The sequence below is a fragment of the Accipiter gentilis genome, chromosome 2 (genome assembly GCF_929443795.1).
Source record: "Accipiter gentilis chromosome 2, bAccGen1.1, whole genome shotgun sequence".
Lineage (NCBI taxonomy): Eukaryota > Metazoa > Chordata > Aves > Accipitriformes > Accipitridae > Astur > Astur gentilis.
Window position 1 is genome coordinate 46,158,702 of NC_064881.1, and position 20,093 is coordinate 46,178,794.

Consider the following 20,093-nt stretch of genomic DNA (forward strand, 5'->3'; position numbering starts at 1 on the left):
AGGGCTACAGCAGGGCAGGGGTGGCTATACCTGAAATGGCAGCAAAGAAATGGGGACACTGGCTGGGGCTCCTTGACTTCCTAACGGTTCTGATAACAGTGCAATGAAATGTTGCCCCATACTGCTGGACCACAAGTGGACTTCTGCTATTCTGAAAGCAGAGTGGTAGGAGTCACACATAGCACCCTGTGTTGGGGCATCCCTTCCTCTGAGTCCTTAATTTGGGTTCCCACCTGCCATTGTGTCCTTGGGCTCCGCTGAGCTTGAGGAAATGGGCCTTCGATGGGCTGATGGCTCCTGGGAGCAGCTGGGGCAAGGTATTATTTGGGCTCCCTCTCCTGCTGTTGTCCCTCTGTGCTCCTTTGTGGCTGTGCAGATGAGCTTTTAGCCCGTATTACCAAACACCTTGGGCTTGCTGCGCCTCTGCAGTCTGCTGTCAGTTCTGCCTCCCTCTCCTGACAGCCTTAGCAGGGAGGCGATGATCAAGGTGCCACACACTGCTCTGAGCCCTGTCATACCACAGCATAACCCAGCCAGCCTCTGGCAGTCAACTAGCATGCATGACTCAACCACGCACATGTACCTGGCCCCATCCTTGCTACCTCTTTTATCTTTCCCCCATCTCCCTCTCCTTGGACAGAAGCACCTTCACTTTTCTAACTGCATCCTGATGCTGCACGTTCATTGCCACTCAGAGAGGTCTCATTGCCACCACAACCACCCTCACCATCCTCTAACAAACTCTCTAAACAAAAGCCTGCATCAAAATGACACTCAGGGTAATACGAGCTGGAGATTTCAAATGAATGCAATGGCAACTTTTTTACTAGAGAGAGAAAAAAGCACTTTTTTTTCTTTATTTTTCTTTTTGTTTTGTTTGTTTTTCTTCAAGCCTCCTTCCTCCTTCAGTCTCACCTGCTTGCCACCACTATCCAGAAAATGGGAACAGGGAAAAATCAAAGGAGGAATAAAAAATGCCATAGCAAATAAGTACTCTGAAATATCCCACTGCACAGCCTCCCTATAAAGACTCTTCAAGTGGGAGGCAGCCTCGCAGGGTCAACCAGGTTGACCTCAGACAGCAGCCAAACACCCACACAGCCACTTGCTCACTCCCCCCAAGTTCTCACTTGAAGAACAGAAGTGAGAATGTTTGTAGATCCAGATAAGGACAGTTTAATAAGTGAAGGAAAGCAAAAAAAAAAAAAAAGAAACCCAAACCAAACAACCCAACCCCAAAAACCCCCAAGCAATGCCAAGGCAATCACTCACCACCTCCCACCAGCAGACCCATGCCCAGCCAGTCTCCCAGCAATGGCCAGCTTGGAAGACAAAAGCCCCACCATTCTTCTTCCTCTGCCCCACGTTTTCTTGCTGAGGTTGATGTTTTACAGCATGGAATATCCCTTTGGCCAATTCGGGTCAACTGTTCTGGCTGTGTCCCCTCCCAGTGTCTTGCCCACCCCCAACCTACTTGCTGGGGGCCGGGCAGAGTGGGAAAAAAAAGGCAAGTGTTGATGCTATGCAAGCACTGTTCAGCAACTGCCAACACACTGGTGTGTTATCAACACTATTTTAGCCACAAATCCAAAACATGGCACCATACAGACAGCCATGAAGAAGGTCAACTCCATCCCAGCCAGACCTGGTACAGTCTCTACCCCTAGTTCCATACCATTTGCACCATACTTAAGTCCTACACTCTCCAATACATGCCCATCAATCATGACCCCCCTCTTTGTCCTTTGACATACACACAGACATCATTCCCTTAGTCTGTGGGATATCCCCTGAACGTCTACAGAAGTCCAATCAATTCATTTGGTCCATGACTTGCACTCCACACAGCTTTCCACATCAGATGGTTTCATACAACACAACAGGATCCACTGGTAAACAGAGCATATTGCCTTTCACTTTCTGCTAATTTATTATACTCTTAGGCCTGAGCCACCTCCTCAGGTGATGCTCTGAATCTCTGCCTCCTGGCCAAATTCTGATCTCTTCCAGGATTCATGGGCAGTGGGGGTTCTCCATGTGAGCCCGTTGCGTGATCAATGAACGCTACACACTTACTCCACGTAGCGTCCGTTGCATAAGGCATAGAGAGGACCCTTTCTATGAACATCTAGTGCAGCACAAGCACCTCGGACCCTTGGTACCTTCAGCTCCAGAACCGCAGAAGTTGACCTCGGGTCTCTCCAGGTATTTTCTGCCAGAGGCTCCAGGTGAGGCCATGTTCCCCAGCTACAGTGCAGAGCATGTTTCTCACAGCTGGTCCTGTCTAGACAGGCCCAAGGGCCAGCACACAGTGTCCTGTCTGTCCTGCTGCTGTTTAGGGACTCGTGGGTTGATCCTGGCTGGATGCCAGGTGCCCACCAAAGCCTCTCTGTCACTCACCTCCTCAGCTGGACAAGGGAGAGAAAGTATAACAAAAGGCTGATGAGCCAAGATAATGACAGGGAGCGATCACTCCCCAACTACCATCAATCATGGGCAAAGCAGACTCAACATGGGGAAAATTAATTTAATAAATATACTGCCAATTAAAAGTCAGAGTAGTATAATGATAAATACAATCAAATCTTAAACTACCTTCCCCCCACCCCTCCTTCCTTCCCGGCTCAACTCCACTCACAAATTCTCTACCTCCTCCCCACAAGTGGCACAGGGGGATGGGGAATGGGGGCTGGGGTCAGTTCCATGACACGTTGTCTCTGCTCCTTCATCCTCTTCAGCTGGAGAACTCACTCTTCCCCTGCTCCAGCGTGGGCTCCTCTCTCCACAGGGCCACAGGTCCTGCCAGGACCCTGCTCCAGCGCAGGCTTCCCACGGGGTCACAGCCTCCTTCGGGCACCCACCTGCTCCGGCGTGGGGTCCTCTCCGGGCTGCAGGTGGAGATCTGCTCCACCATGGACCTCCCTGGGCCGCAGGGGGACAGCCTGCCTCACCATGGTCTTCACCACGGGCTGCAGGGGAATCTCTGCTCCGGTACTTGGAGCACCTCCTCCTCCTCCTTCTTCACTGACCTGGGGGTCTGCAGGGCTGTTTCTCTCACATGTTCTCACTCCTCTGTCCCAGCTGCTGTGCAGCAGTTTTTCCCCCCCTTCTTAAATCTGTTCTCCCAGAGGTGCTACCACTGTCATTGATGGGCTTGGCCTTGGCTGGTAGCAGGTCTGTCTTACAGCCGGCTGGACCTGGCTGTATCGGACATAGGGGAAGCTTCCAGCAGCTTCTCACAGAAGCCACCCCTGTAGCCCCCCCGCTACCAAAACCTTGCCACGCAAACCCAATACACTTGAAACAGTTCTTCTTTCAGGTCACTTGATACAGAAGACTCACAAGCTAACTGTGACCCAGAATGTGCAGTCTCCAGAAACCTACTACGCCTAGGAAAGGTTGCATTTCTTTTTTGCTAGCTGGTGGAAACTTGACTGTTATCTTACTGATCACATCCATGGGGATGTGATGATGCTGATCTTGCCATTATAAGAAGGTTGGAAACATCTTATCCTGGAGAAGAGGAGGAAGGTCACCATGAGGTGGTACTGGGATGGCAGCAATGCAGGGGCCAAGTGCCAGACTTGGCTCAAGGCCAGTGCTTTTATCATCGGTCTCCCAGCCAAAGCAAAACACGGTGATAAGCAGCACAGCAAACAGCAAAAGCTAACAGCAGCAATTAAGAAGCCCTGGGGTTTAATGTGCAGCAAGAAAGGGAGCAAATAATTCAGCACTGGGACCAGCAACAGCAAGTAGCAGCTGTAAATCCAGCCTAGCACACCCTGACCAAATCTGTCCCTACCTCCAGCCCCACGCTGGGTGCCAAAAGGGACGGCACTGAGTTGGCCCCAACAGCACCCACCCAGCTGCTCACCCCCCTCCCCCCCACCCCGCTCCCAGCAGGATGGGGGTGGGCGATTGGGAAGAATAAAAACGAGAAAATCCGTGGGTCGCGATAAAGCCGGTCTCACCGGCAAAGGTGGGAGGTAAACGCAGGCCTCGATGAGGCCATTGCCCTGCGGCTCCCAGCCGACTGGCTGGTGCGGGGGCAGGCCGCTGGCTATGGCCACCTCAGCAGGCTATGGCCACCTCAGTGGCCACCCCCACCCCGTTCTCCCTCTCCCCTCATTTTATGGCCGAGGCTGACGGTCCCGACCCACGGCCCCACACCCCGCCGGCTGGTGCGGGCTGAACCGGCCCAGTGTCAGTCAGTCAGTCAGTCAGTCAGTCAGTCAGTCAGTCAGTCAGTCAGTCAGTCAGTCAGTCAGTCAGTCAGTCAGTCAGTCAGTCAGTCAGGCACCGCGCGCCGGCCCTGTCAATCACCGCGCGCCACCGCCTCTCTTTGTCTCCCTCGCTTCGCTCTCCCCGCCCCCTTCCCCCCCTCTTCCCCGCCCCGCCGAGTCACGCGGCAGCGGCTCCGCAGTCACGTGGCGGGGGCGGTGGCATGGCGGCGCCGAGCCGCGCCTCGCGGGCTCGTCGCGGGGTGGTGACGCGGCGGCGGGGCGCGGGGAGGATGGGGCTGTGAGGGCGGCCGCCGCGCCGGACACCCCGCGCCGCGCTCGAGCGGGAGCAGCGGGCGACGCGCCGGGGCCGCGGGCCGCCACAGGCCCCGCCGCTGCCTTGCGAGTCGGAGGAGGCGGTAAGGAGCGCGGGGAGGGCGCGGGCGGCGGGGCGGGCGGCCCCGGGCCCTGGCCAACCCCCCTCCCCGCTCCGCTCCGGGCGGGCCCGGCCCGGCGCGGCGCGGGGCTCCGGCGCCCCCGTCACGGCGCCCGGGCCTGGCGGGGCGGCGCCCGCCGCCCTCCCCGCGGCGGGCCCTGCCCGCGGCCTGAGGGGCTGGGGGTGTGTGTGAGGGGGGGGGGTCCGGCGGGCCGCGGTCACTCGCGTCCTCCCCTGGGCCTCCGGGAGAGCCGGGCCCCCGGCCGGCGGTGGGGGTGGGCGGGCGGCCCTCCGGCGCTCCGAGGCCGGCCGGGCTTGGACCCCTTTGTGTCCTCCGCGGTCGGGGAGCGGCGTGGGCTTCCTCGGGTCGGCCACCGCCTCCGCGGCGGCCGGCCCCCGTCGCGGTGCCAGCGTTGGCGAGGGGAGCCCCGCTTAAGAACTGGGGGTCCGGGCGCCGTTCCTCTCGCCGACCGGACCGAGGAGGCTCCGGCCCTGCAGCCTGGAACCCTTGGTCTTCAGCGGGCGTGCAGCAGGCGCCCGCGGCGAGCCGCTCTGTGCTTCGGGATGGCAGAGGTGGTAGTAGCTCAGAAAGTCACGGTAACAGCGGTGGTAGCGGGGCAGAAGAGTGGGGTTTTTTGGTATTTTTTTGTTTGTTTGTTTTCTTTTTAAACGGAGACTGAATTGCCAAAAAACCCGTCAAAAGGCGCTTGTCACTGAAACTTACTCGGTGCTGTGAGTGAGGCTCAGGAGCGCATAGAAAGGATGAAGATCGCTTTTTTTAGTTTGTTTGTTTTTATTTTTGCTAATTTCATCTTGCCTGGCCTTTAGGCCGTGTTCATCTTTAAATTTCTATTCTTGGTAAGGCAGGTTTTTCTTTTTTTTACCCTTTCCACTCCAAAGGAGAGAACGCACCTTGGCTCTAGGTAACTCTTAAAATTATGCCTCAGAAGTATGTCAAGGAATTACAATGCAGTACAGTTCCAGAGATGAGCACCAGATTTTATTTTTTTTTTTCTTATCGTTGATGACTAGTTGTTTGTTTGGTTTGGTTTTTTTTAGAAGGGAAAGAAATCTGAATAAAAACGTGAATTTTTTTTAATGCCACCTTTGGGCCTTGTCTGTACTTCTGAAAACTAAGCAGTTAATGGAATGTCAGGATAGAATTTTCACATCTTTTCTACCCTCTGGAATATATTTGCTGTCAGTGACATGTTTTAGACAACATTACATGTTTTAATATGACTTTTTTTTTTCCCCCCCTATCCAAAGGTAGTGAAAAAGAAAATATCAAGATGAGTAAAAAGCCTCCGAATCGTCCTGGAATCACATTTGAGATTGGTGCTCGTTTGGAGGCACTGGACTATTTACAAAAATGGTATGGAAGACATTGTGCAGTGTTTGCTAAGAGCATAATTATGTTGTGTATATTTTATGTTTTGATGTCTAACTATAAAACTTAGTGCGCTTATTAATTGACTGCCTCACGTGTGAACTTTATGAATTTCCACATAATAAGTCTCTTAAAACTGTTAGTTTTTAGGAAAATATTCTCTCTTCAGAAATCAAACTAACATTTTCTACAAGTTTTCGTTTGTTTGCTTGTAGATGCTTGTGCAGCTGTAGTAAGCAAAGAACATTTCCAGAGTAGCGTGGAATGCAGCGTCATGTGCAAGACGATCAGTACGTTAATGTGGCAAACTTCTGTGACTAAAGACTTCTTTTGTTTTAGTTTGAAGGCATGCAAGGAAATTTGCTTTGTATTCAGTTATCACACTTCATAAGTCACAAAACTGACTTTAAAAAAAACCAACATCCTTAATCGGAGTTTGTGGACTAGGCAAGTGTGATTGTATTTGTATCAAACAGTTGGAGGAATGAAGTACTTAAAATTCTGGTTCTGTACCAGCCAGTCATATCGTAAGAGTCAAGACTATAAAATGGAAACTTGTGGGCATAAGGATCATGCTACACAGCATGTGTATTGTGAAAGGAGTTGTTCTTTTGAAATAAATTGTCAGTCAAAATTTTATTAATGCAAGTGGGCTAATTTCATGATGTATGCTGGCCATGCTCTTTCAGTTTGAAAAATCCCTGGTTTTGTTAAAGTAGCTGACAGAGGAAGTTGAAGCTTCTACCCAGTTTTTTCTTAGCTGCTCTCTGATTAATTAGGGCTAAGAAATGTAGAGGCCTGTAGCTGCTTTCCTGTTGCGTTCCTAGAGAGCTAAGCGTGTTCCTGTAAATGTCTGATCCTGCTAACTCTAAGTTATGTGATAGAGAAGTCTGTGTATTATTTACATGCTTACTTCGGTAGCTATATGCTCTGTATAAAAAGTTGGGTTAAACTTTTTATCTGTAGAGCTTTGGTTTTAACTATAGCAAAGGTGTTTGTTTTAATAAACTATCTCTAAAGGAAAATACAGTTTACAGAACAGTTCTTGTTCTGATCTGTTGCTGTAGAGTGGGTTTTCAACATACTGATTCTATAACTGAATGCTAAGATCATGCAACTGTCTGAATAATGCTATAAAAATAAAATAATTTTAATAAACTTTTTATAGCATCTTCTGTGACTAGAGATAATTGGTTAATGTAACCAGATAACAAAAGTTAATATGTAAAACCCGCTTCAGCTTAATTGCATCAAAAAAAAAAAAAAACTCTCTGAATATGCAGTGTATAGTTTGTATCAGATCTGGCCAGCCTTTTCACAGGAAAGGTCGCATGTCAGTTCTGGAGTACTTGTCTAGGTTTGGCCTTGTCAGGTGTGAGCCCTGTTGCAAGCTCTGCAGCTGAGTTGCTTGGTATTTTCAAGCAGAATAGATTTTATCCTGAACTTTCTAGGAACTGATTCAATTCGGACCACCAGGTAGAAGAGGTCAAGTTTATACGTTTGTGAACTTTTGTGGTGCCATATATGGGAGCAGACAGTTAATATTAAAATTTTGCAGGTACAGGAACACTACAAACAGGACTCTTTCAAACGAAATAATACTCATGGACATAACCAGAGAGCTGGTTAGAGGAAGCCTACTGTCTTATTATTCGGGTGACATGGGCCAGAATAATAGTCCATGGGATTTTTTTTTTTCCTTAGCTTTCTGTTGCATAAGGGGGTGGTGGATGTTTTTTAAATTCTTTCTATATATAAGCTGTATGCATTCCCCTCATCTGCATGCAGAAATACATACTTTAAAGAAAATGAAGTTGCTGAACTTCCATGAAATCTCTATATTTTTTAACAAAACCAAAATTGAAGAGCAGTAGTATTGCTTAGCTTACTCTTTCTACAAGTGACAAATTGAGAACATTTGCTGAAAAATAGCCTTTGAAAGGGTTTTAGTTCTTTTCTCCGTTTTTCTGAAAGCCTGCTGTCATTTAAAGATCCAGTGGTCATGACCAGTTAAAATGTTAAGAAAGGCTTCCAGAGGATGGGAAAAAAATATAGTAAATTATAGTTTTGCTTTTTGAGGCACTTCTGCAGGTCTTAAATTTTCATCTGCGTAGTAGTTGCTGAAAATCATCTCATGGAATCTGGTGTTCTGTTTGAATTCTGTAAACTTTGGAGGGGTTATTGTGTACCTTGACTATTTATTGCTTAAAAACTCTGTACTTTTAAATGAGGAAGTTTTTGCAGACAGTGTTTGGGTCAGTGATATCATTTGGCATGTACAGCTACCGAGTAGAAGAAAGCCTGGTCAAACTGATCAGCAAAGACAGGCTGTCAATGAGCGTGTTTATTTTTGCTTTATTGTGGAAGTAACTGCCATTACTTCTTTATCAAGTGCAACCGTATACTGTTACAGGGGAGGTCATCTTACCTAATGAATTTGTACCAACTGTTAAATTTGAAATCACTAAAGCAAATTATGAAATGCAGCGCTAATCAAAATCAATGTGATCATCTGTCAGCAGATAGTAAATGAGATGGGACTGACTGATAATAGAAAATTATTAAATATATATGAGATGATCAGGGGCCTGGAGAAGTACGACTTGTGAAGAGAGGGTGAGGAAACTGGACTTGTTTACCCTGCAGAAGGCTTCAGGAGACCCACTAGCAGCCTTCCAATACCTGCACTGATGTCATCAAAGAAGACTTAGCCAAGCTCTCCACAGTAGTGCGTGGTTGGAGGACAAGAGACAACAGGCACAAGTTGAAACAAGAGAGATTCAGGCTAGGTAGAAGGAGAAGCTTTTTTCCCCATGGGACAGTCAAGCAGTGGATCAGGTTGCCCAAAGAGTTTGGGGAGTCTCCAGCATTGGAGGTTTTCAAGACTGGGCTCGATAAAACTCTGGAAAACCTGGTCTGATCCCATAGCTGACCCTGTTTTGAGTGGGAGGTTGGACTAGAGGCTTACTGAGGTCCCTTCCAACTTGAATTATCTTATGATCTCATAAAAACCTCATACATGTGCACACACTGCCCCCCCCCCCCCGCCCCTGTACCTCTCGCTGACAAAACAAATTAAACAGCAATAAAACTGCACTTACCTGAAAGTATGCATCCATGTGTAAGACTGGTTCTTAAGCTGTTAGCTCCCACAAGTAGGACACAGTCTCTGCAAGGCTGATGTATTTAAAGATGCACCTCTTCCTTTTTTTCTCTTTTCTTATGTCTTTTGTGGCTCTAGCTCCCTACTGGTTGTCCTTTAAGTGCCAGATGTTGCTTTGAAAAAAACAGTCGTTATTTTTCTGAGACAGTAGTCTTTATTAATCTGCTTGTTCTAAACTATGAGTTAGGTAATGAAGGAAGCACAGATATGTGACCCTTGTTGCAGTTCTGAAATGGAAACAGCTCACTAAAGTTAGTTATCAGAACAGCAGCACTTTGACTTGGTGTATTTGTTTATCTGGATGGATTTTTTTCTTTTTTTTCAGTATGGAGGAAGCTTTTTGCCTGTAAGACTGGGAAACCTTATTTTGTAGTCCTTGCTTTGGATTTCAGTTGATGGGGTTTCCTGACAGCCAGGTATTTGAAAGGACTATGAAGATTCTGCTTTGTATTGATATAATACAATATATGTAATAAAAACCGGGGAGTTAAAAATAGGTGTTTGCAGATTTTGCACATACAAGAAGACTTTTTGTGGAGAAGTCAGAATGAAGGGTATCTGGTTTTATATCCTCTACAAAGTAGAAGGAAAGACTTTTTATACCATTACTGTGAAGGCAGGAAGTATGCATCTGTTTCTAGAGTTTGTAGGTGCAAACATGGGCAAATTTACTAATGTTTGTGCATCCTTTTTTACAGTCTGAAATAACTGTTGTCCCAGCTCACAGGGCAATTCTCCGCTTTTTGGTTACTTTTGAAGGGTGAAAAGGAAGGCGGTGATGATGTAAAAATGAAAAATATTGTCTGTGTCGCCATTAACGTGTGTAGAGTGTGTTGGAAAAAATGGTATTTTTTTTCTTTTACACTGTCAAGAAATGAAAACTGCAGGTTTTCCATATGAACGTTGGACCATTGTTGTCTGACTGGTGCTTCATAGTGTAAAATTTGTAAGCCATATTCAATTTTGCAGCTTTACAAAAATGTTGCATAATTCTTATGGGTCGGAATCAGTAGAACCTGAGAATGGAGAACATGCAATGTGTAAACTGGGCAAATGCTATCAGCTAACAATAGTTTTTTTGTTCTTTAAAAAAGAACAACAACCCCCCCTGAAATTTGGATTAAACTTTGTTTGGATAATTAAATACTATTTCCAGCACACTATTAAAAAACACACACCCAAAACTTGCAGGTTATTGTTTCTTCCCACAAAAAGAACAGTTTCATTTTTGAACTGGAGTATGATGGTCTGTTTTGTTTGGGGTTTTTTTCCTGTGAAAATTAAAGACTTTTCCCTCGGTTTTTTAGAGTGTATTTTTCTGGTTTGTGCTGAACAAATTTTGGCAAATCTGTTTGTATACCAAATTCATTCTGATCCCTTAGTGTGGAGTACTTGCTGGGGGTGAATGGGGAGAATTAACCTGACTGGAAGGTTGTTTGGGCCTTAAACATCGTTACCCTTCAGTACTGAAAAAAAGCGATGTTTGTATTCCCCTTTGTAGTACTTCTTCATAGTGCCTACTTGTAGCTTTGCGATGGAAGGAATTTCTACATAAAATTTCTTATGTGTATGAGATGTAACCATCTTCATATTAATCTTCTTTCTACAGAATAAATATAAACATTGCTCTTAACCATAGTAAAAGCTTTCTGATATGCATTCTTACTATAATTCTTTAGAGAGGCGGATTAAAAAATTTATGTTGCCATTTTATTAGCAGGAAACGCATACTTACCTTTGAAATATTTGTATGATTTTGCAGTTTATGAAATTGATTATTTTCAGTAAAAGTAAAAAAGCTGTAACACCAGACAAATGTGCAGTGCAGAATTTGCAATAGTAAATTCTGCAATACGTATGTTCTGCTCTTTTCTACTATGGGATCAGTATTGTGAAATATTGCTGTTTATACATATTTGTAGCACATTGTGTAGCTAAATTTAGTGGGTACTGAGGGTAATAGCTTGTTGCTAAATCCATACAAAGTTATTTTTGGGTTGCCTAATAACCAATTGTATATAGCTTGTGTGGTTCAAAGATTTGCTAAATCTTCCATCTCTGAGGATTGGAGTTGAGTGCAGGTTTTGGCTATATTCATCTTGCAACCACTGTCTTAATATGCGTTGAAGAAACATAAATTATTGGAATAAAGCCATTATGTGATGATATGATTATTATAAGATTTAACTGTGCAAAATGAGTATCATGGACTTTGATTCAGAACTAATAATGACATTTTAAAAAGACTTTGATAGCAGAAATTGTATCTATCAAAGAGAAATTAATAAATACCTGGTGCTGCATTTCCTCTGAGTGATCCCTAATGAGACTTAATATTTTGCATATCTTTTTTTATTAACTGATGCTAGCTTTGCACTTTATCCCCCCCATATATATTAACGTCTTGATTCTTGGCTTGCTGAATTTTCCTTTAAACTGTCTTAATGTTTATACATCTGTCTCTAAACCATACTCTGTATTTTACCTCCCTCTCTCACTCAGTTTTTTCTTTCCAGTACAGCGTACCATATTTTGCCAGTTTATCCTTTCTGTTGTCTTCTACATGCAATGCTTGGAATGGTGACTTTGCTGACCATGACCAGTGAAAGCTACCAGCCATAACAGCAATAAAAATGTAGCAAGAGAACCGCTATAGGGTAGCAGCATAATGGGAAAAGAGTATTTGCATTGTAGATGGATAGGAAAAGGAGAATTCTGTCTTTTGGCTGATGGTCCCTGCATTTTGTTAAATAACCGTAGTTTTGCATCAGTACCTTGCTCACATTTGATGAACCTGAGATTTCCAACTGTAGTGAGAAAGAGCAGCATAGTTCTTGCCTTCCATTTCACTACTGCAGCTTCAGTGCTTGTGCACAAGGCTCACATTTTTGATTGCTACAAAGTGAACTTCTGTCCTCTTGCTCTTCTGATGTTTTTCCTTCTTTCCCTCTGTCAAATGCTTTCTCTGTCATCCTTTACTTCTATTTGGAACTCTTTTAGGTAACACCACTACTCATACATTTGCTGTAGTAACTAACTTTTCCCTCTGCTTTGCTGCTCTTCCTGCTTATTCTGACACTTGGTGTCTAGTTATAAGAAGTCTGAAATTGGTACACTTGGGATGATGAAAAAACTATTTTGTAATAATATTCCTAAACGTAGCAGCATGTGGACTTCAGAAGGAGGCGTCGCCAGAGGCAGGGCTTAGAGGAAAACCGCCTCTTGGCTGACTTATTTTCTTGAAGCCTTGTTCAAAGTTAAACCAGAATGCTGATGATGGGATTCAGGTTTTGACTTAAGAGTTTTACTTTCTGTTTTGATACAATATAACATCAGCTTCAGTGTTCTTGTTAGATTGTTGTTGTCAGTCTGCTTGAGGCGGGGAAAGGGGGCTGATCTTGTTGCTCCTCTGAAAGAAGTTGCATGGAGTTCGCCTAACCTGAAAAAGATTTTGTTAGTAGGATGGCAAATGAGAGTCTCCAGTTTGAGATTAAGACTTTCATTGTTTGTTTTCAATGTTCAGTGAGAAGAAGTTGGGAACTTAAAGAACGGCTATGAAAATATTTTGCATTTCTGAAATGTATGGATGAGAGAAATGCAACAAGAGGCTGGACTGTCTATGCATTCTGATGCAAGGGTGAAATGTGGCTGAAGTAGTTGCAATAGTAACCTAGAAAATCAGAGAGAGTTTTTCTCATTCAGGAAGTCCCAAGATAGTTAGAAGTTGGGAAGCTGCATGCATCACTGCAGCTGAAGAAATAGGACTGGAGAAATGAAGGACCAAATTGAGATTGACACCTTTTGTTTTAATGACCTGTTTTAGTCACCAGAAAACAAGGAAAGCCTGTATTTCCTGAGAACTTATATTTTACTCAGAGCGTACTGTTAAAGACTCCTTTGTCAGCACTGTCAGTATTTTGGAGAGAAAGTATTCAAAATTGAAAACGTTGTCAGGGTTCCTGTATATGTCAGTTGCACTTCTAGCTGATGGAATTTTCAGTAGGACTGGAAATTGGTTGCTCAAGCTCTGCTTTCTTACTATTGCTCCACAGTAGCACTTTGTTAGAAAAAGGTTGTCTCTTAATGAAAGTGAAAGACATCTGTCCTTTTAGTGTGGTCTTTCTTTTCAATATGTGTTTTGTTAACTTTAGACCATCCCTAATATAAACTCTGGAGAAAATTTGATCTAACTTTTTTTTTAACTCTTTGCACTTTTGAATCCATTTCACTACTCTTGTGAAGCGCAGAAGGACCTGAATTCTGCCTCGTTCCAATTTTCTCTGCATTTCATACAGTGGAGGAAGTAGTGTGACAAAACCAGTTTGTGCCTTGCTCCCCTACTACAATTTTGTGAAATATATCACTTTGGTGAAACAGCAATAGTAGGACTGAACAGTAATTGTTGAAGTTAGAGAAATTTGCCATTTTTCCTTCCAAATGTAACCTCAACCTTTATGGTTCCTAAACTACATCTATGCCGTACCCAAAATTATATGCCTAAAACTTGATCTGGTTGCAGCTCAGTCCTGATTAGTTCTACTGAGCACATATAGTGTTTGGTGAGAGTAAAATCCATGTGTTAATTAAGACTGACATTTTAGTGCATGTGGAGTAAAAGAGATGACTGCTAAAAAATAGTCACTAGGAATCAAATTTAATGGCAGTGAAATCATGGAAGCTAATCTATAAATTAGTAAATGGCTTAGATTAAGAATGTTATGTTGACTTCTGGGTTTGATTAGTTGCTCAGATTTGTCTGGAATCAATGTTATAGTCTGATTAAATATTTTGTATTATAAAAGTAATGAATGTACTCCTAAAACTATTTTATATCCTTTCCATCCCGAAGCAAACAAACTCTTACAGGATTTTGCTTTAGACAGACACAGGTTTTAAAACTGATAAGCACAAACATCTAATGCCAATTTCAGGCAGTTTTGCTCTGGGATTTTGAGGTTTAAATTTGTGTATAATCATTTGACTAGGATGAAGCTGATGACATATCACTGATGTGTGTAGTTAACTCTTAAAGTAAATGTTACTTTACTATCAATTTAGTAGCTTCATCTTTTTCAGACTTGGAGATTTCTCAGTACAAGGTGTTAATATATTCTGAATGGTCATGTAAGCACTGTTGTATGAAAATAATAAACACCTTTGAAAAAGCTTTGAAATTTATCAGTTTACGTTTATCATTCAAGGTATCCATCTCGTATTGAGAAGATAGATTATGAAGAGGGGAAGATGTTGGTCCATTTTGAACGTTGGAGTCATCGCTATGACGAGTGGATTTACTGGGACAGCAATAGGTTGCGACCCTTGGAGCGACCAGCATTGAGGAAAGAAGGGCTGAAAGATGATGAAGAATTTGTCGTAAGTGGCACATTTATTTTGTCTTTGACTTTTTTTTTGTAAACCGTCCTACTTGTTTTCCTACATTAAATCTCTCTAGCACATAATGTTCCATTCTTTTTAGAAAAAAATCTAAATGATTAAAATATTAATGACTAAATTTGTATAAAATAGGATTTTAAACCTGGAGAAGAAGTCCTAGCTCGTTGGACAGACTGTCGATATTACCCTGCAAAGATTGAAGCAATTAATAAAGAGGGTATGTATTTATGTGTGGTCCATTGGTAAGGACTGTTTGCATATGCTATGCTGTAGCTGTAGTCTGGTTAAAAAACTGACATGTGTATAAAGTTTTCCTCGCTGCCTCAATATTAAGTGAAAATGTTTCTATCAAGTTTAGTAAGAGGTTTGTCTTTTATCTGTTTGAAATTAGAAAACTGGAATTTCTCCTGGAAGGCAAAATACTTAATGATTTCTCAGTGATGAGAAGAATATCCTGTGCACAGTGTTACAAGTGTTTTGTACTATTGTTGATTTGGGCTAACAATATATTTAAATTTTCATAATTGTTTTAGGAATGGTACGTATAGTTAAAGTTCTGTTTGTTGAAGAAAAGCAATGGAAATGGGGAAATAAAGGAACACCTTAGATGCAATACTTCACAATGGAGTGATATTTCTAATGAACATAAATAGAAGTCAAAGTTTTTACTGTAGTTTAAAGTAAGCAAGGATTTGACTGTGAATTGAGTTGTTTCCCTATTGTGGCAACTTAAATATTACATCATTCTTTCAATGAATTATGAGCAAAAGTGACACAGTAGCTTAAACATGCTTGAAATTGTCCAAGTGGACAAAGAGTAACAATATAAAAGCAGGGTTTCATTGAGGCTGTCAGTTTTGGTTTTGTCTTAAAATTCTCTATCCTGACAATAGGTAACACCTATTTGTTTTGTTCATATAGCCTACAAAACATTTTGCTAAAGCTTTCATAGTAACAAGGTGTGTTTGTTTCTTAACTACTCATAGTGATTACATCAATCCTTTTCTAGGAACATTTACAGTACAGTTCTATGATGGCGTTATTCGATGTCTTAAGAGGATGCATATCAAATCTATGCCAGAGGATGCAAAAGGGCAGGTAAGAATACTTTAGGTATCTCTTTATTAGGTTTTATATAGATTTTTTTTTTAAAATATCTTAAGATAGTAAAAATGCTATCTAGCACAACTAGTTTTAGATTACAGTCTTTATTCTAGGTCCTGCACTGCCTTGCTTCATGAGTTTTATGGATGATGCCCCAGAGTATGCTGCTCAAGTAGTCTTGCCTCTCTCTGAAATGCCTAGCTGCCGTACACTCCATTGCTGACTAATCTGTTCCCAGAGTTTTGTCTTGCAGAGTTTACAAACCCAGGGTCATCCAGAGACCTTTTTCTCTGGTGTCCTTTCAGGATAAAGCTTTAGCTTGTCAGAAGTCTGTGCTGCTGATTTTATTTTTTTTCTTCCATTCATTTTTTTCTTCCCCACCCTCCACCCCATCTCATTTGTTTGCTACTGTGGTAGCTTTTTGCCCACATGTTCTTATTAACATGACTGTTCTGTGGGTATTCTCTCCCCTGTATCAGAACTTTTGGGGATTCAGACAGATGAATATTTCTTTATCTCTGATAATATCTAGTTGCTGTTAAAGAAGAGATGCTGAATAGAAGTTGAGGGAGGCTGTGAAGTAGAGGACATGATTTAGACACTAGGCATATCTTTCCTTGCAAAAGGAAAACAGCATTGAAAACTGTTACATGCTTTCAGTGGAAATGCCATTGCATTGAACTTGCATGGTAACTGTATTCTCATAGTTAATGAGAAATTACTTCACTGAAATTGAAAGAAATGTGAAAAAAATGCTCTTATTTGCTCTCAGTTTTCTTCAGAATGCTCCTTCTAACTTGGCGAACAAAATTTGGGTATTTAATAATTACTGTTGGTAACTATGTTGTAACAAGGGCAGATGGATAGCAAATTGGCTTGAAAGCATTTCTATATCTTGCCCTCCAGGTTACAGGTAGCTGTACGCTAGAGTTGATCATCTATGCAAAGAACACTGGAGCTTTGTGCAGGCAACACTGCACTATTTAAACTATGTTTCCTTAAACAGGTTGAACTGAAATCCTTAGTCGTGCTAACACTGGCTTCTTGCTGCAGTCTTACAATAACTCTATTGAACCAGTATATAATATTTTAAACAATACTTTCAGTATGACAGTGAGTTAGGAAGCCAGAGTATTTAATTTTACTTCATAAAAAGGAAAACTTGGGTAATGTGGTTTTAATTGAACTGAAATAGCCCTTCTGTGACAATGTGAAGTCCCTTACTCTGTCTTGTACTTTTTCTAGGGAGCTATGTTGTGTCTAATCTGGAGTTACTACTCTTAGGCCACAGGCATTTTCAGCTTTAAAAAAAAAAAAAAAAGTAAATCCATTCCTTAGCAACCGTTTTGACATCCAGACATGCTTGGTGGCAGACCAGCTCATTATTATTATTTCTGATTTTTCCTCAGTAATTGAGACTTAGTGTCAGTCTCATGCATCTCTGGGGCTGAATGTAGGTCGCTTCAGTGAAGTCTTGAGAAACAATAAGGGGGCCAAATTTACACTTTCTGAGATGAATTTAGAATTTTTAAGTTGTCTTGCAGCAAGAACACCAATTATGCTTTCTATAATGCTAATTTATACTAGTCATAGCATTGCATTCTGCAAAATTAGAGATAGGCATGAAGTTTGTAGTTTTCAAAGGCAAAGATACTTTTTTTTTTTCCCCCGCAACATCTCCTATATCATTATGCTATGGTAATAAGTTTGTTTTTCAAAATATTTTTGTGGTATTTAAGAATAAAAACGTGATCTAAGATTTGGTTTGAAAATCAGTTTTCTGAAACGGAGCTTTGTCTAAGCCTAGAACTTAAATGGATGTTTTGGGGTTTTTGCATTATTTATTTTATAAGATGACATTTACTAAAAATTATGTAAACCTTAAAAAAAAAAAGCCAAGACTATAACTTGATTTGAAAAATAGTTGAGTTGGCAGATCCAACACTTTATGCTTAATTTAAACCTATGGCTTGTTTTTTTTATCTGTTTCCAAAGGAAAAAAAAATACATTTCAAGAGATGAGCGTAAGCTTAAGATACTTCAAGTGCTAGTGCATTAGCAAATTTAACAAATATAAGATCTGTTTGGAAGGTGTGTGCTAAGCATGCAGAATTTGAATTACATGGAGGAAGCGAAATACAGACTAGTTAATTCTTTGATTTGAGCTTAGCATGTCTTAAAGGAAGAGATTGTAAACACTGTAACACTCAAACTATTTTTGAGTTGCAGCAGAAGTGTGTTTTAATAAGACTCAGCTGTGAGGGTGGAAAGGCAAAATTTTTAAAGAGTGGAAAATATTTGTGTGGTTCAATGCAATGAGACTATAGGTTAGGTTGCTCTGCAGATAAGAGCAATTTAATTGAAATCACACAGAAATGTGGCTAATGTAGTATAGAGAGAAAATAAAAAAAGATGGGGATATTGAGACTGCCCTTGTGAGAGCACATATGAAGTATTCGGATAACTTACTTTTTCTGTTTCATGTTTTTTGTTTTATCTTCGATGTAATTAGGCGCGCGAGAGGGAGCAGATAGCGCCGGAGCTGAGATTAGTGACGGAAATCGAACCAAAAGAAGTGAGTTTTGAGGAGGGTTTTGAAGGAGAGGGAGGGGACTTGGCACACAGGAAGAGGAAGCTGAGGAAAAAGCATGGATTTGTGATTGGGACAGAGGAAAAAAGAAGATGTGACAGGAGACAATGTGAGCCAAGATGTAGGTGGGGCAGACTGTTTAGAATTGAAAGGTGAGGGTAAGGAATCCAGGCTTGATGTGGAACCAGCCAGTCAATAGATTGATGATGTTTTATGTATGTGTATGTATGAATGTGTGGGAGTTGGGAGTTCTGATGTGTCAGGAGAGGAAAAACAGCCGAATCTTTAGCACTCTAGAGAAGCAAAAAGGTGGTGGTTGTAGGCAGGTGAAGGGAGAACGATGTGTGCGTGAATTCTATTCGTGCAAGGGTTGGATTTTAGAAATTATTCTGGTTTTGCCTTCCCACTGTTGCAGGTTTAAGGTTACGCAAGGGAATATTTTAAAATACAAGTGTTTTAGCCAATATGTAAGGCTGTTGGGTAATTTCTACTAACATATTTCTTGATCGTGCAATTTCCTGTGCTTTGATTTAGTGACTCTGATTAGCATAATGACAGTTTTCCTCAGTAGTGATAAAGTAATGTTTTGTCTTTTAACTACAGTGTCCCATTACTTCTCTCCTGTCAATTTTCTCAGCTTACTTGAAAGATGAATTCTAGTAAGGGAAAAAAAAAGTGTATTTCCTTCTTTTTTGTTAAGTTATATACATAAATGAGAAACTCACTGGGGTGAGATATTGTGGGAGGCAGGAAATCAGGCTGCATGGTGCAGAGTAACTGGTGCAGAGTTATAAAACCACAGCCAATAGGGGGAAAATGTCAGGACATGAGGGAGAAGTAGGGAAAACTTCTCTTAGGAGGATTTTGCTTTTATGTTACGAATTGCTAATGTGTTCATATTTGGGCCCTTGGCTTTGTGTATATTGAATGCTCTTGGGAAAAATCCTGCTATTAAAGATTTGCAACTAGTTTCTGTTATATCTGTGATACTTAGTGTCCTCTATTCTGGTTGACAGAGTAGATACCTTAAAATGACCCTGCGACAGATTTCAGAATTCACTGTGCTTTAGGCTCCCACTGTTATTTTCCCATTTTTTGTTAATATTTTTGAAAAATTCTGAAAAAGGCACAAATATATCCTTTTTGAAGGAGGAGTTCCTGTGCTCTTCAAAAGAAATATCGTCACCTTAGCATCTGAGGTGCTAAACATGTCAGGAGCTGTGCAGCTAAGCAGTTGCTCCACAGGAGTTCAAGGTTAAAAAGCAGGAATTACCTATGCCACTTTAGTGCCTGTATGTTTACTCTGGAGCCAAAATAAAAATGGACCCACAGAGTTTCTGGCCAATTCAGAATCACAAAATTGTTGAGGTTGGAAGGGAGCTCTTGTGATAATCTTGTTTACCCCCCACTCGAGGTTCTCTTCACTGAGTTTAAATTTGCATGTTAATCTAGGAAAAAAATATAACTATCGCCATAATTAATGTCGCTCTGCTCTGGCTTCTGAATGTTTAACCTTTGTTTGCTTCATTGTTATACGTGTCCTGCTACCCTTTGTAAGCTCCATGTCTTAAGTATCCAAACAATGAAGTAAAATGCAAACAAAAACCCCCTTCATGTTGCACCAGTACAGCTGCCATTAGAACAGGATACTTTAGTTCAGTGTGGTCCTTAAAGCTAGGTATCTTCTGAAAGCGTCCGATTTCAGGGTGCTTAGCTTGTCTGAAAATTAAAATGCTCTTTAGAAGCTATTTTGATGCAGGCTGCGCTTCCTTTGCTTCCCATTTTTATCATAAGAT

The 20,093-nt window shown here is 42.1% G+C and overlaps 1 protein-coding gene across 8 annotated transcripts in view; it reads left to right on the plus strand.

Moving 5' to 3' along the window:
* The first annotated feature begins 4,507 nt into the window (after nt 1-4,507).
* The window catches only part of PHF20L1 (PHD finger protein 20 like 1), a 56,863-nt gene continuing 41,277 nt past the window's right edge, over nt 4,508-20,093 (plus strand). For 4 of the 8 annotated variants that reach the window (XM_049821734.1, XM_049821770.1, XM_049821744.1 and 1 more), the window contains exons 1-6: nt 4,508-4,639; nt 5,926-6,031; nt 14,411-14,582; nt 14,736-14,820; nt 15,613-15,701; nt 18,220-18,282. In XM_049821734.1, the coding sequence (XP_049677691.1) occupies nt 5,949-6,031; nt 14,411-14,582; nt 14,736-14,820; nt 15,613-15,701; nt 18,220-18,282 (492 nt within the window). In that variant the 5' untranslated portion in view covers nt 4,508-4,639; nt 5,926-5,948. Of the gene's footprint in view, nt 4,640-5,279; nt 5,580-5,925; nt 6,032-9,534; nt 9,626-14,410; nt 14,583-14,735; nt 14,821-15,612; nt 15,702-18,219; nt 18,283-20,093 lie in introns of those variants that run through there. The other 4 variants (XM_049821754.1, XM_049821788.1, XM_049821738.1 and 1 more) reach the window with 3 other exon arrangements.